An 18,168-nucleotide genomic window follows, 5' to 3' on the forward strand; every position below is an offset into this window, starting at 1 on the left:
CAAAATCCATTTATAAATGGCAGTTAGGAAACAGACCGTGTTAACCTTTGACTTCTAAGTGTTACCTTGACCTTGGAGCTAGGGGCCTGGATTTTGCTCACGATACGTCGTCTCATTATGGGGAACATTTATTGATAAATGGCAGAGTTAGGAACCGGACACAAAACAGATCCTGTTAATCTCTGATTTCTAAATGTGACCTTGACCTTGGAGCTAGGGGTCTGGGTCTTGCGCATGATTGTCTCATTATGGTGAAAATGTATGCCAAGTTATTTCAAAACTCCTTTATGGGTGGCAGAGTAATGGACCGGACTTGAAACAGGCCATGATAACCTTTGACCTTGGAGCTAGGGGTCTCAAGTCTTGCGCGTGACACGCCGTCTTGTTATTGGGAACATATATGCCGAGATATTTCAAAATCCCTTCATAGATGGCAGAGTTATGGACCGGACACGAAGTTTGACGGACGGAAGGAAGGACGGAAGGACAGAAGTACGGACGGAAGGACGCTGTCTATTTCTATATTTATATTTATATCCCCTTTTTTTTCTTCGGAAAAGGCGTGGGGTGGGGGGGGGGTGGGGGGAGGGGGGCAAAATATTTGGATAAAATTTTCTATAATGTAGAATTTGATTAATTCCTGATTTTTTTAAACTTCAGAAGTATTTAGAAAATTAGGCAAATGAAAAAGGATTTGTAAAAGTAAATGGACCCATACAAGTTTTCATAATGGGAGTCTATGAGAAAATCATAATTTTGGTGACAGTTTTGCGAATGGAATTGTTTCTACAATGTAGATTTTTATAAAACTACTCACTGGTGATTATAAACTGACATATGGCCTATAATATGGTCAAATATATTAAAACAAGCACTGACCTATACATTTAAAAAAATTCCACCATATTATATACGCCATATATCAGTTTATAATCGCCGGCTGATTTTAAGACATTATTTGGACTTATTTAACGTCTCAAGCTTTTTAATATCATATTTTATTCTGGAATAGTTACCTTGCCGTTTCAATAATTTTACTCACAAGTTAACATTTATTCATAAGATGAATTTCATTTCCGTATGCAGAGCCCAGGCTTTGTCCTACGTCATCCGGATAAATGACGTTACGCCATTACTTCCGGTTAATCAACTGTGTAGAACTACTTATATTATGTAGATTTATGTCAGAATGATTTTCAATTTAATGATTCATCGGTCTTAAAAAACGTCAGAATCAACTTACATGAGAATTTCTTTCCTTTCTTGTTTTGTCTAATTTGAAAGTTTTTATTAATACTGAACACGATTGATTTTTTTTTGTATTTCTCATTTCATTTACTGGCCAATATTTTCCCTAAAATGTAGATTGATAATATGCATATATATAGTTGATGAAATTCAATATGCTTTAACCTATAATTACAAGGTATTTTCAGTCAATTTCTACAAGTACAACAAATTTCTATGTTGGTGGCAAATATCATATATTCTTTTTTAATAGTACAAATCATAAATGTGCACACAAACAATGAATATCAACATAAAGAACGTAATCATAGTACGAAATCACACAACCACATCAACGCTGTTCTAGAATTTGAAGTTCATATTAATTTGAGCCGCACCATGAGAAAACCAACATAGTGCATTTGCGCAGTCTGGTCAGGATCAATGCTGTTCGCTTTCAAAGACTATTGCAATAAGAGAATCCGTTAGCGAACAGCATGGATCTTGACCAGACTGCGCAGGCATGTCTGGATCCATGCTGGTCGCAAATGCACTATGTTGGTTTTCTCATGGTGCGGCTCGTTTTCATTTTAAGCAGTGACGACAGACTTTGTTCCTGCTTCCACTTTGAATCCTAAAACGTTTTCAAAACTATAAAGTCTGCATTTTTGTTCAACATCCGGGCATTCGCAATAACTATATACAATACAGTGGACATCTTCAGCACACAGTTCATCACACCTGGTGGCATCCGCTTTCTTATCTTCTTCTCTTTCAAATCCCCTTTCTGTTCCTATAACCGCTGTGTTCTCCAGTACAAGTTCCGCATTCATTTTACCAACGAAAACTATAGAGTTCCACTCGTCTTCATTTGTACCTCCGATTTGCGACTCGGCATTAAAAAGGAAACATGAGTGGTAATTGGCCTTCGAGCTGTCACATTTGACGCAGTAAGTAATTGCGCTGCATTTTATTTCTTTCAAACAGAGGTCGATACACTCTTTATGTGATAATTTCCACGCGTAATAATGATTTACAAGTCTTGTTTTATCGAGCACCATTCCCGGGGAGAGTGACTCACATGAATCAACTTCACCTTTTAACATTAGATATCTACAGTACTCGTACTTATACGCGTTGATATTTTGGGAAATAAGATCGAGGTTGACATGTAATTCGGTCGGATTCATGTACTTTTCGGTAAACAGTTCCTCTATGGATGAAAGTTTGTATTTAGAAGGAACGGGACTATCTTTCACAGTTGATGCCCAAGTCATTGCATCGCCGTTTGCAGGTGGCGCTGCTCCTACAGTTATAGTTTTTGTTTCAACGGACTTAGAGAATTCGGCAGCCGCTTCTCTTTGTGAAGAATCCATTTGAAATCCACCTCCCACACTAAACAAACCAGAGTAGCTCGCCTCAGCTGCAACATTAACACCTTTTACACTTTGGGTTTCATATTCTTCCGATGACATTTTATGTACGTACGTGAATCTCGCGCCAAACGTGACTTCGGTGGCAAAGTGTGTACCATAAGTGTCAAAGAATTCTAAATAAATGTCCTTTAAATTTGTGCTATTTAGCCTCTCAATCCAACTCAGGAAAACGGGTTCGAATGGAGGAGACGAACGCTTCACTAACTTGCTGAAGTAATAATGGCAATAAGCAGATGATAAGATGTAAACCGACTCTCCAGTTGCCATTTGTGATGAGGATTTCTTGTAGCCAGCACTAGCAGAAAAACTTGCACCCCACCCGCCGCCACTCGCGCTAGCAGAAAACGATAATGCATTCTCGAATTCATATTTTGTTTGAACAATCTCTGACGTAAACGACGTGACACACGACACGTCAGGAACAACAACCAAACCCTCCGGTACACTAAAACGGCAATCTGCGGTGTGCTTTCCCTTTCCATAGTCTGCAGAAAAGATTGGGTATGTGAATCCGGGGTCATGTCCTGTTGCTAGAGGGTAGCCTCGCAATACGTTGTAGCCCATTAATGCGTAGTCAATATCTGGGAAAGACATCTTGTAATTCGTTCCCTGACATTCTTGCAGTTGAAAGTCTTGGCGCATTCCTGATACAATAAATAGAAAATACATTGTACATGTACTTTTTCTACGAATATATATTAAGATACACCGCTTTGGTTTGTGTGATTTTATATACTAGTAACAGCTAGTTTCCAGTTTTAAAGAGGGGAACGGAAGCCATTTTGGAAATTGAACAGGCTGCACGGGACCTAAGCTTTAACAAATGATCTTCCAGTTGCAAGTGATTAAATAAAGTGATCTTCTTCAAGATATCATTATATCACTCTGTAATATCAGTGATATTTACATAATGTCAGTAAACACCTCTCAGTAATATCAGTAATATTTACAGAACTGAACGGAGAAGCTGGAGAGTTTTACTATATGAAGTGCGCTGCAACAAATTTGTACGCAAGACAATTTTTAAGTATTAGCTTTTCTTGCATACCAGACGGGGATTTCCGGTATTTTTACCGGTGCTGGAAAAAATCCATCTTACACCTCGGGGTGTAAAATGACTCTCGTGCTGTAAATGAAGTTAAAAATATATAGAAATAAGAATAAAAACAAGAAGACCAAATGGTCCTAGGTTGCTCACCTGAGAACAGCTTGATCAAATTTAATGAATATCCTGCTTAAAATGCGACCTCTTTTGAATCGGCAAGGTATTTCCTTGATTTGAACTGGCTGTCTGGTTTTTGAACCAACATGACCCATATTTAAACTCGACATAGCTTTTATCAAGACAAATATTCCGATCAAATTTCATGAAGATCCACTGAAAAAATCAGCCCCTAATGCATACACAAGGTGGCCTAATTTTTTTATCCAACATGACCCATATTTGAACTTGACCTAAATTTTACCAAAGCAAACATTGTCATCAAATTTCATGTACATCATGCCTAAAATACAGCCCCTATTGCATTCACAAAGTTTTTCTTTGATTTGACCGGGTGACCTAGTTCTTGATCCCAGATAACCCCTATTTGAACTCAATCTAGATTTTTCTAGACAAACATTCTGATTAAATTTCATGAAGATCCACTGAAACATGCAGCCCCTATTGCAGCCCCTATTGCATACACAAGGTTATTCTTTGATTTGACCAGGTGACCTAGTTTTTGACCCCAGATAACCCATATTTGAACTTGACCTAGATTTCAACAAACATTTTGATCAAATTTCTGGAACATCCTGTCTGAAATGTAGCCCATATTGCATTCACAAAGATTTTCTTTTACTGGGTGACCTAGTTTTTGACCCCAGATGACTTATATTTGAACTTGACCTAGATTTCACCAAGACAACTATTCTGATCAAATTTAATGAATATCCAATGTAAAATGCAACCACTGTTGCACAGAAGGCTTTTCTTTGATTAGACCGGGGGACCGAGTTTTTGACCCCAGATAACCCATATTCAAACTTTACCTAGATTTCAAGGCAATTATTCTGACCAAATTTAATGAAAATCAATTGAAAAATACAGCCTCTATCGTATATGCAAGATTTTTCTTTGATTTAACTGGGTGACCTAGTTTTTGATCCCAGATAACCCATATTCGAAACTGACCTAGATTTTATTTAGACATATATTGTTATCAAATTTCATGAAAATCCAATGTAAAATGCAGTCCCTATTGCATACACAATATTCTTATTTTATTTGACCTAGTGACCTAGTTTTTGATCCCAGATGACCCATTTTCGAACCTGGCTTAGATTTCATCAAAGCACTTATTCTGATAAAATTTCATGAAGATCAATTGAAAAATACAGCCTCTATTGCATACACAAGCTAAATGTTGACAGACGACAGACAGACAGACGAAAGACGATGGACGCCGGACATCGAGCGATCACAATAACTCACATGAGCATTGCTCAGGTGAGCTAAAAACGGGATTTGAGTTTCGTGCAGTTTTCAAAGGTTCCCGGTTTTTGGAAGGTCCGGTTTTCAGAAGTTCATAAATTCCACTGTATTAAATGACGCATTTATATGAACTACATATACATGTATGTACAAAATTTATGTAGTAATTTGTACTTTATTTCATAAAACGGAATAAAAATCAAATACCTTGACAGTTCCTGTTTGTTCCTGATAGTAAATTTCTAAATTAAAAAACGTTATTTTATCAAAAAATCATAACGTTACGCTGCAACTGATAAAACAGCCTCGTTACCGCCCAGACAGTTACGCTCGAGGCCGGAAATTCCCATTTGCACCTACAACCAGTAAAATCAAAGCGCTGAAAGCACAGAAAGGTTGAAACCTTTCGAAAAACATGTGGTTCTGGTAAGAAGTTAGTTCAATAACATTAAATTTGCACAGGGCGCCTTTTAATATTTGGACGTTCAACATGTCCCTGTGTCAAGTTTAATTGAATGACAGCCATTTACATAGCAAAAATTCCAGCCTTATTTTATTGAAGTGTAATGTAGGAAAACTCTCAAACACGTGATATATTGGTTTACCATAATTTAAACTGCGCCAGGAATTACTTCCCCGACACATAGCACAGACTATTCTAGCGTAATTTAATTAAATACCATGAACAATACAATGCACTAGGAAAAAATCTGCGGCCATTATTTAACGCACTTGTACCGTCAAATGCATGTAGACTAGATTTTTAAACTGCTTTTATATGAACTCATAACTTAATGAAATAAATTTTAATTTAACACAACCAATAAATGCTGGTTACACCCATCAACTGTAATAATATGCACACTACACAGACAATACCTTAGTAACGGGCGCATTTTTTTTTTTTTTATAAAATCCGACCATGAGAATACTTTGCGTCTAAAATCATTTTTTATAATAAAGAAAATTGGACAGTTTCGTGTTGTGATGCAAAAGCGAATGGATGTAAATTTCACTTTCAAAGTGAGGACAGGTCTTCGCTAATTTCAGTAAGACAGTATGTTCAATGGATGTGTAAAATAGGTTTTCTTTGTCCGTTGTTGGTATTTACCTATCACATTTTAGTCACTTCCACCATGAACTTGTAAAACCTTCCGCAAGATATTTTGCGGAAAGGTCTACCGGGAAATTTATAAAAACTTCGATAAAACATCGGACTATATGAAATGTCAAAATCGTAAAATATTGAAGTCCGACGTTTACTTATCGAACTAGTAAGAAGTGTGTATGTAACCTTCACTTTCACAGGAGCTGGTATTTAAGGCATGAAGGTAGTTATTCGCCGGATATGCCACCATGGTCTACTCGAGTTTAGTCCATATAAATAGATTTTTCCCGACTAGTAAAACCTATTTTCATGTCAAATATCAGCTTTATTTATGCTTGTTTGTAAGAAGAATGTCTGCTGATGTTTTAAGCTACGTTATATGCTTCAAAAAGTTAGTCGAAGCTGTTTGGTAAAGTTAAAGTAAAGTTTGTATTTCCTGCTGTCTACCTATACCATATTTGCGTTTCCAAACAATGTTTATTCAACAGAAACTACAAAGTCATTGTGTACATAAATGCGCTTCCCTTGTTTCCAAACTGCGCTTATCATTCAAGAAAGATAAAACAAACAAAAGTGTTATTGTGGTCCTACTGCTCGCCAGGGTATCAAATGTTATTCTCTAAGTAATCAGATATCCAATAGTTCAACACCAATATTATCTATGTTTGCTATGTGTCAAGTTTTTTTTCTATAATTGTAAGTTGAAGCATATTTCCAAGAATTGCTAAATTGTGGTGATAAATTAGTAAATCAAAAGAATTATCAAGCGTAACTTAGAAGGATATGAAAATAATATTGTAAAATCAGACGACTACAGGCAATGCACATCGTACAGTATCAGAATGCACATACTGCAGGCACAACATACAAAAAAGTTCAACTCCAAACATTCAACACCTTAAAAATTAAACACCAAGATCATTCTCCAAGTAATCAGATCGCCACGATTTCAAATTTGCTCACCTCCCATGACTGTTTGCTAGGTTTCAAGTTCTTTTGTTTTTGTACTGTTGCTAAATTGTGAGGATTAATAGACAAATTAAACGAGAATTATGATTTGTTCTAGCAGGATTGGCATATAAGTGAGAACTGTTCTACAAAGGTTCAGAATTCAAAAGCTACACATGTATACCATCTTGGATGCACCTCTGCGTGTCTTTGGATTACAGTATGTTATAGCGTTTCGAAAACTAAAGAACAAATCTGCAGTTGGCAGCAGGCAACAACAAATAATACACATTCTTGACCTAATCAATACTACTTTCTATGTTCACCAGGCTATTGTACATATAATGTTTGAGTGAATGTTTTCTTGACAAATCGTTATGTATTAAAAAATAAGGCTACTTATTAAGAAGAGCCATTTTGTCGACTTCCACATATCAAAAACACAATTTTCAGATATATAGAATAACGTTTTGACAAATAAGAATCTTATTCTTAACTTAGTCTATAAGCTAGAAGACATACTTTAAAAAGTATTTCTATGTAGCTAGGTTCAAAGTATCGAGTAGAATAGAAAAATCTAATTATTTTTCAAAATTTAACACGATATCACATAATACACCAACTTTCACAATTCTTGGAGCAAGGGTTGTATAATTCTACACATTTCTGCGAAATCAACTTCATGTTTAGCCGACCCTAGAAATAAAATGTATTGACGTCACGACTTAAGTAATCGTGACACCAAAACATCAAAAATGTTGCAACCCTACTTCTTTAATTCATGGGTTGTTGTCTTTAAAGTCCGCTACCTTGTTAAAAATGTTTGTACAAACGACCGACCCTGTTAAAACAACAGTAGAAGTCAGTGGGATCCACCAAGCTAGAAACTAGACCTGTATCTACCCCAAGACCCTGCTGTTTCGACTTCCATGCAGTTTTGAGATAAGAAAAAGAACTATACACATGAAAATCGTCGGGAGAAGACGCAAATGCCCCATTGCTATGCTTTGATTCAATTTTGCTTAAATGAAATCAAACAGTTTCATTTATCGGGGACACATATGCAGGCCAACATCGAGAAACTTTACATCAGGCAAAACCCACATTTGATATTCTAAGATAAGATTTATCAATTGAGTCGGAAAGAAAATTACAAGTAACATAAGCTCTGATGAGATTTTTAACCGACTGTAAATTCTCGTTATGTACTACTTTGATTCTGTTTTGCTTAACAATCTATTTTAAAATCTCTGTAGCTTTTACTCTGTTTTATTAACGTCTATCAAAATGACAACTTTCATGTGAATTTTTCAATTCAACAACAATTAAAATACAAATCCGGAACTGATGTAATGTTGTTAAGGCTGAACACCACTAAATCCAGCTGTTCTTTATTTCATATAAAATCCACTCACTTTATAACGGTGTTTCGACATTTTCTAGCATATCAGATTTTCAGACACTTATATTCCCATAAAGAACTAGATCGCTACTTTAGAAAAACAAAAAGAAAAGGGGGTGTTAACTTTTATATAAGAAAACTACAGTTCGTTAAATACAACCCGCTGAATTTACTACTTTTCGCTTCTTTCAATTTCTCTTTTCGTGACATTAAATTCTTACGCCGCCATTTTTATCTAGCATGCGATAGGCACATGCCGATTTCATTAGAATGCAAAGTGATACATACTGAAACGCGGTAGGGTAAAAGTAAGCACGTTGCTGCCGAGAAAATGCACTAGGAAAGAAAAAAAGATTAGTACTATTTATATTTGGACTACTTGTGACTAGACCTGCGGAGGCTTACATTCTATTTGGTAGTGATCAGCCTATAAGAGAAATTTTTTGTTTGATTTTTCCATGAATTTGCATTCATTCTCAATGTACACCTATTTCACAATGATTCTGCTTTGTTTTGGTGCAAAATATTGAGAAAATATAGAGAAATGACAATTCATTACAGGTCACCCCCATCCCCAAAAATATGCAAAATTTAGCCCTGTGCAAGCAATATTCCAATTAATTTTACCTTATTCGTGGAATTTACATTTAACATCCATTTAATCGTTACGATGTTTGTCATTTTCATTCAGAAACATGCTAATTTCAATATTATTTAGACAACTGAAGTGCTAAAATGCGAGAAAAGACATTTACTAGGTCCTAAAACGAACCAAAATAGTGCCACCTGGTCGAAAATTCGATCTAAATTCCAAAAACTCAAGAAATTTAAGCGTTTTCAGCCATTTGTTACCGTTTTACATCATAAAGAATAGATTAATGGCATTTCCATTCATTTTCGAGGGGTTTCAGAAAATAACATGTATTGCCCCTTAAAAGTCATAGTAAAGTACCGCTTATATCTAAATATATTCAGGATTTGCAAGGAATGTCAATTATTTATCTTGTAAGTACTGAAATAGGTTGTTACATTAAGTATTGAGACAAATATGTAAATTAACTAGACGTGCACATGCAGCACGACCATTTGCTTAACCTTTAACGTGTAGCTTTCCGTGTTACGGTGGTATGTATGTTTGAGTTTAAGAACGGTCCATCCGCCCTTTCAGACACAATGAGGCATATTAATGCCCCGTAGAGTATAGACTACTACAATATTATAGTAATTAATATAGTACAGTTATAATTATTTATAAAAAGGAAATCTTAAACAAATATTTTGACTCAATTTTACATAAATCGTACAAAGATATTAAAACGATAAAATAAAATGTTAAATAATAAATAATATGAATCGGCCATTATAAAAGCTGTACAAAAATAAGGATAAAATAAGAATAAAGGGAAGCAATTCAGAAATCAAATCTATTTTTAATGAAATAAAGCAGTTTATCATTTAGCTTACTCCTACACAGTGATCTCCCTTGTCATTTGAATCAGGACAGGTAGAAAGAATCGCATGCAGATCTATATCCTATACAACTAGAAAAAATGATTCAGATCACATGCTGTTTTATTACTGACGAGTGCATTATGTATTAAGGCTAAACTAGAGAAATATTTATTATACGTTTTGAACTATTTTTTCACGGCATATTTTCATGCGCTTCGGTCACGTCTGGGGTTTTTCTGAAGTGCTTTAAAGGAATACACCTTCGCTTTTCAACTTAGCCCATGCTCGATGGATCAACAGACTTAAAAACATAATTTTAATACGAAATGACGCGTTCTTTAACCTTATTGTATTTACATATGCATGAAAATATCAACCGACTGTAGAACAATGTTCAGAAAACAGTTTATATCAATAATAATATCTGTCGATTAGCCCGAAAAAACGGGCAAAAACCTTACAGCGGATTAATCTGTCTTTCAGTGAAAATGGTTAGTCTGATATTTTTGCAAGCTCTGGAATACGGTAATTATAGGTCTCAACCACTTCGTGGTTTCAACCTAAAAATTGATTTGCAGAATAAAATTAAAATCAAAATATTTGCATAAAAGTTATCTTCTTTAGTGTATACCAGCGTACGACCCGTGCAATTAAATAAAATAGAGATACACTTTTGTGACTTTATTTATCACTTATATAAGAATATTTAAAACTGGATTATATTTTGATGAATATGTTTGTAATTCAATAATTGTAACTGTATCTACTTAGACATGTAGCGGATCCTTATCTAAAGATAATGGGCCTTGTAACTAAACCGAGTCAAAATATATGCTGTATCGCCTGATGGTCTCAGTCCAAACTGTTTTCTTAGATTAATTAATTATATGACGACAATTGTAACAAAATACTATAAATTTAAAATCAATCCGTTTCAGCCATTTTCAAAACCCTTACCTCTTGGCAAAGATTTGTATTTTTAATGTCACGAAAAGTAAACATTTATATTTTATCTTTTTGCACATTTCTAAATAGACAAAACGTAGGATAAATTTCCTTAAATTACTTAATTTTACGAAATATTTCCGTAGATTTTCATAAACAAGAGCTCCGCCAAGCAGGGCAATATACGCCCGAAGGGTTACATCAGAGGATGGCAGCAAAATTTAAAGAACTTGCCTATTGAAGCCCAAATGACAGGAACAACAAAGGGAAGAAATTCCCAAAAAATTCAAAAGTCCACAAAAACTATTCTAAGTCCACAAAAAATCATTACCAGGTACAGGTATGTCAAAATACACCTAAAAATTGGAGGTACCATCCATGCTGTACCACAGAAAAGTGGTCTCGGATTTTCCCTACGGCCAATAATAAAAAAGTTTTAAAATAAGCTATTTATAGTAACATAAAAGGGAAGTAATTAAAAAAATATAGTAAGTGAACAAAAAAGTAATCTGCCAAATAAAAACAAGAGCACTGCAATGCAGAGCAATATACACAAAGCAAAGTCATATATGACCTTTGACCCCTAAGTGTGACCTTGACCTTGAAGCGAATTTACAGAGTGGACACGAAACAAAGTGATATGACGTTTGACCCCTAAGTGTGACCTTGACCTTGCAGTGAGGCATCCTAACATGCGCTCTGCACGTCGTTTTTGGTGAACATTTGTGTCAAGTTTCTTTGAAATCCTTCAAGGGGTTCAAGAGCGGACACGAAATTGCTAACGTACGGACGGACGGACACCGGAGGTATTACATAATACGTCCCTTCGGGCTTTAAAAATGGTTGTGTGACAAAAATGAAGCAATTTCCAAAGTAACAAAGGCATATTATTTCCGTTTTCTAAGAGATACAGCTCTGGATGGCGGTTTAGAACTTGCACTCGTTGTGTATACTGATGGTGTAAGTATGCCCAAACTACATTATTCTGTAAAACAGCACTTTTTTTTGTTCAATCAGACACAACTTTTGCATACCAAAGGATTTTTCCCCGTTTTTTTCCGGTGCTGACAAAACTCGTTTAACATCTCGGGGTACTCACGTGCTTTAATTTATGAGCGAATACCTAAATTCGTACGCTTCTATAATCAAATAGTGCTTGAAATATTTTTTTTCCATTTTATATCTTCTAACATTTGAAACATTCGTTATACAAGAAAAAGAATCTACTACTGGCTGTAGGTGTGGATGGAAATATCCGGTTCCTGGGTAACTATTGTATAGTAACTCGGATTTCAATTCGCTCCACTTCGAACAGTGAAAGAGTCTTATAGTACACAATGAATGTTTATGAATAATGTCTTTAGAAAGACCCAAAGCGTATGTATGAAATACATGTATATCCGTGTATTTGTATGTTATGATTAAGGAGAGCAGTTTATAGCTCGGTCATTCAAGTACAAGTACCAAAAAATAATAGTAAATCTTCAGTAACTTATTCGTTTATAGATACGTTTATAGATATTTATAAAACATGACTGTTATAATACCTATATTAAAATTATATTCCTGAATGTCCCCTGCAGATGACTGACCAATAACTGAGGCTGGAAACCCACCAGATAAGCCAGAAGCATGTACGCTGTCGGACGCCAGTTTAGATCTTATCGAGTCAACCAAATCTCTGTAATGAAAAGAGTTCTTTGCTATATTTGTCACATCGGCACTCTAATTTGTCCTTCTGGCGAGCTGGCGCGTTTGAAAGACGCAAATACGCTAACACGCCACGTATTTGTCGTGTTGCGCACGAATTTGTCGTTGCAGGTGTATTAGCGATTTGGCGCTTTTGAATGCCCAAACGACACGTTAGTGCACCGATACGAAAATAAGGTATATGTCATATTGACGAGCTAGTGTGTCGTTCTGGCGTATTCGAGCTCTTCAAACGCACCAACACGCCATAAAGGAAATAGCAGAGTGAGAAAGTAATTCACAACCTGATTTATATCATTCACCTAGCGGGGAACAAATTTAACCGTCTTACCTTTAAGAAGCATTTTTGATTGGTGGGTGGTAGAGTGTGGGTTGGCGCCATTAACCTAGTTGAACCCACCATGAAGTGATTTCACACTGATAGATCTACATTCCAATTTCCTCCTTCATGCATATTTATTTGTGCATGACTACTTCTGTGCTTCTATCATGATGTTCATGCAGGTGTACGAATTTACACGTTCCCCTTTTTTCCGTGCGGAAGTTAACTTGCTGCTGTATTGAATGTGGCTTTTCCCATTTTTATACTTAAATACGTGTAATGTACTACCACCTCATCTTCAGACGCGTATGTAGCCTATTAGTTTTCATCTTATTTGACTGTACAGTGAAAACTTTGAACAGAGCGCACCTGGTTCTAAAAATCACTAGTTGCATTACCAGTTAAATAACTGCAGTGCATATTAATTTATGAATAATGAAAACCTGCAAATAAAAAAGGAGTTTGGCTTTCCCTGGTGTAGACTTTGTGTTACATACGTAATTGAACAAGAACTTTTCACTGTAGTCTAACAAGAGTACAAGCCAACATACAGGAAACAAGAGCTGTCCGTAAGACAGCGCGCTCCACTATTCGACGATTTATTTGACAGTAAAATGAATTTATGTCTCAATAAGAGACCTCTTCTTTAAAAGGAAGATACACCAAGATATAAAAAGACCCTACTACTCAGGGAGGTTAAAGGTCAAGTATGGGAAGGGTACTGACACTCTTTTTTTTGATGGAATAAAATTATGTCAGAAAAAACAGTCCAAGAAACTACATGCACATAAAGTATAAAGACTGTGCTGAATTCAAATTGTATTATGGTAAAGATATACTTTAGTTTCAAGTCATTATCTTATATAGTACCAAAGTTATGTCCAGAAAACGAAGATTGCCTTAAAACTTTAAGTATGTAAGGGGCATAATTCTGTCCAAAATGCAATTATAGTTATGGGGATTATAACCACACACGCAGATTTTGATTATAAAGAAATATTTTTAATTTCACGTCATTATCTTTCGAAGTACCAATGATATGTCTATAAACGAAAAAAATAACATGAAAATAATTCCAAGTATAACAACTTGGTGACCTTGACCTTGGGTATAATGGGCCAAGCCCACTTTGCTTGTATGCTGGATAATGTTTATGTGATCTTACAGTAAGACATAAGCAATAGTAACAAAGATATGACAGAAAAACAAAGGTTGTCAAAAACTTTAACCTTAAAAATAACCTCAGTATAACACCTTGGTGATCTTGACCTTCGGTATAATGGGCCCAGCCCCTGCACATAGTTTGCTTGTATGCTGGACAATGTTTATGTGATCTTACAGTAAGATATTAATAAACTTTGATAATGTGGCAGTTGACCTCAATCTAATCGACACTGTTTATTTTTCAATACAGGTAAATCTAATATTTGCTTTACAACAGATCTAAGACGGATTATCTTTGGACACCCCTGGACTTATTGGACTCAACTGCCACATTATCAAAGTTTATTAGTATAAGCAACAGTAACAAAGATATGACAGAAAAACAAAGGTTGACAAAAAACTATAACCTTAAAAATAACCTAAGTATAACACCTTGGCCTTGACCTGATGTATAATGGGCCCAGCACCTGCACATACTTTGTTTGTATGCTGGACAATGTTTATGTGAACTTACAAGTCTTACAGTAAGATATAAGCAATAGTAACAAAGATATGACAGAAAAACAAAGGTTGCCGAAAAATTTAACCTTACAAATAACCTCAGTATAACACTTTGGTGACCTTGACCTTGGGTATAATGGGCCCAGCCCCTACAATACTTTGTTTGCATGCTGAACAATGTTAATGTGATGTCACAGTAAGATATAAGCAAAGGTTGTTGAAAAACTTTAACCAAGAAAGCTCATGCCGACGCCGACGCCGGTGCGAGTAGGATAGCAACCCTATTCTCCAAATAGTGGAGCTAAAAAGGAACAGAAATAACAACTCAATATCTTCAGTAAACATTTCTGTAAAAAGTTTCTGAATTCTTCCTCAACCTCTATTCCATATGGGAAAGTTGTTAGGTACTTGCGAGGAACAAGCCAGTACTGATATTGCATTCTTGAATACTCGGAATATTACTTAACGAACTATCAAACAATTGAATTGAATACAAAAAACGTAATTGCATTGCTCCGTTTCATTAAAAGGAAGTTGAATTTTCATATTCGAATCCAAAGTACATGTAAATCTTACCCGTTCACTTTCGTCATGTAGAAGCCAAGGAAAACGAGACATGCAACTACAACTGCAAAACCAGCGATGAACACCAATATTTTCATCTTTCGATCAAACCATTTCTAACAAAAAAAAAAAATAAGCAAGTATTTTATGAATACTGCATTAACAAATTGCATTTTACCATACCCGATAAAGGCAACCTGGAAATAAAATGTAAGTACTGTTAGCAGTCATTGATAACCTGTAGTCAACCCCTCCCCCACCCCCCCCCCCCCCCCCCCCCCCCCCCCACACACACACACACAGAGTGTTCTGTGCACATCTGTTACGCCGTACCGAGCTTGCGCCGTATACAGCTCACATGTGAGCTGTATTCGTTGACTATAAAACCGTATATATAGCTTACACTGAATACAGCTCACCGTAAACTGTATACGTCAAGATGCTGCATGTCCCCGTATATATAACTCATTTTGATAAGGTGTAAATTGTAATTAAGATTATTGAAAATTACGTTATCACCTTAGTCGTCAACATCGTCATCATTATAATCATCATTATCATATTCGTCGGCATTACAACCATCAGCATCAGAAGCAGCAACAACAGTAGCAGCCGCAGCATGATCACCACCACCACTACAGCATCCACAACCACCACCATAATCATCGTTATTTATTTAACGATCATCGCAATTATCAATACCACCATACGTATCATGTTCATCACCAACTTCATCAGCAGAGCATCAGCATAATCATCATCATCATCGTAGTCATCGCTAATAGTCATCACCAATCATTATATTAATTATCAGAATTGCTTTTGCAAAATGTTTGCTAGCATATTTGCAGACATAAATATCTTAGGACATTGTAAAGCAAGCACACAGACGACAGGGTGGGCCATGGCAACAAGTTTACTGATTTCTTCAAACTTTAAACCAGAACACGTGATTATCAAATACATTATCATGTTAGAAACATAGTTTCAAACCAAAACACCAAATGTGTAACGTAATAATCAAAACCAACGTAAGCGAAACATAAAGCCATCGTCAAAATCATCCTAGCTATGTGAAACATCATCATCGTCATAATAATAATAATAATAATAATAATAATCATCATCATCATATATGAAACATAACATCATCATCACCTCCATCACCTGTGAAACACAACATCATCATCATCATCATAATTACGTGAAACATAACATCATCAATTTGCGAGACATAAAAAAATCAAAATCATTATCCTGTGTGAGTTTAAGTCCTCATAAAATATGAAACAGAACGCCATCCTCTAAATAATCGTGATATGTGTATCATACTGCTACTGCTACTACTGCTCTTATTATTGTTGCTCCTACAACTCCCACTTATTTTACTACTGCTGCTGCTAGCATTACTGTTACGACAACGACGACGACGATAATGCTGATAACAAATACGTTTAATACTGACCATGTAAGCGAAAAGCATATGTATATCCAACGCGTACAGCTTACGTAAGCCGTATTCGTTGCATACCCACGGATACAGCTCATCGTAAACTGTATAAGTTGTCAACCCATGCGTGAGCTAATACGGCGCAACCTCTATACGGCGTAACACGCCTCCTATACAACAGAGAACTATGGGGCGCCGTTTTACTATTTTCTAGGCATTTTTTGATATCAAGAAATGATTTCTTGATATCAAAAATTCGATTTCTTGATATCAAGAATTATTTTTTTTTATATCCAGAAATGATTCTTGATATCAAGAAATCGAATTTTTGATATCAGGAATTAATTTTTTGATATCAAGAAATGCTGTCCATTTTTTTATATAAAAAAATCTTGATATCAGGAATTCGATTTCTTGATATCAGAAAATCATTTCTTGATATCAAAAATTAGTTATGTTTTTTGATATCAGGAAATAGAATTCATGATATCAAGAAATCATTTCTTGATATCTAGAAATACGGACTATTTTTTGATATCATGAATTCGATTTCTGGATATCAAGAAATCATTTTTGGATATCAAGAATTCGATTTCTTGATATCAAAAATCCGATTTCTTGATATCAAAAAATGGCCAGTATTTCTTGATATCAAAAATTCCCGCTATTCTAAAAATAGACATGCAATTAGGGATAACCCCTAATTAATTCATTCAGTGCGGGGTATGGAACGCCTAGACTGTCTTGACATAATGATTATCAGTTTGTCATGTGCTTTTTCCAATATATTCGGTACAAATCATAATCTTTTTTGTAAATAAAGCAGTTTGTTATGTAGATTTACTAGTTTGTCCGGTACATTTCTTAGTTTATGTTGTGCATTCACCAGTTTGTGCTGTACAATTGATAGTTCGTCATGTGCATTTTCCAATATATTCGGTACAAATTATAATTTGTCTTGTAGATTAAACAATTTGTTATGTACATTTACTAGTTTGTCCGGTAACTTTTTTATCTACAAGAAAGATTATAATTTGTACCAAATATATATGGGAAATGCACATGGTGAAGTAATAATCATCATGTCAAGACAGTCTAGGCGTTCCATAGCGGGTATTATACAATTCTATATGATCCTGTTCAATCCATCTATATTTAGATCGGGAAGTGCCGAATTTTTGATATCAAAAAATAGCTTGATTTCTTGATATCAAAAAATTGATTTCTTGATATCAAGAAGTCGAATTTTTGATATCAGAAAATCATTTATTGATACCAAGAATTCGATTTCTTGATATCAAGAAATAACACGATTTTTTGGTATCAAAAATTCATTTCCTGATTCTATTTTTTGATATCAGAAAATGGACAGCATTTCTTGATATCAGAAAATGAATTCCTGATATCAAAAAATCGAATTTTTGATATCAGAAAATCGATTTCTTGATATCAGAAAATGAATT

The 18,168-nt window shown here is 35.2% G+C and overlaps 1 protein-coding gene across 1 annotated transcript in view; it reads right to left on the minus strand.

Annotated features, from left to right (window-relative positions):
- Positions 1-1,467: 1,467 nt before the first annotated feature.
- Positions 1,468-18,168, minus strand: part of LOC128556506 (uncharacterized) — a 31,792-nt gene continuing 15,091 nt past the window's right edge. Inside the window, exons 3-5 of the mRNA XM_053541918.1 lie at positions 15,268-15,371; positions 12,542-12,675; positions 1,468-3,307 (exon numbers count right to left, since the gene is read on the minus strand). Of these exons, the coding sequence (XP_053397893.1) occupies positions 1,818-3,307; positions 12,542-12,675; positions 15,268-15,371 (1,728 nt within the window). The 3' untranslated portion in view covers positions 1,468-1,817. The remainder of the gene's footprint in view (positions 3,308-12,541; positions 12,676-15,267; positions 15,372-18,168) is intronic.

The sequence above is a fragment of the Mercenaria mercenaria genome, chromosome 4 (genome assembly GCF_021730395.1).
Source record: "Mercenaria mercenaria strain notata chromosome 4, MADL_Memer_1, whole genome shotgun sequence".
NCBI classification, from domain to species: Eukaryota; Metazoa; Mollusca; class Bivalvia; order Venerida; family Veneridae; genus Mercenaria; species Mercenaria mercenaria.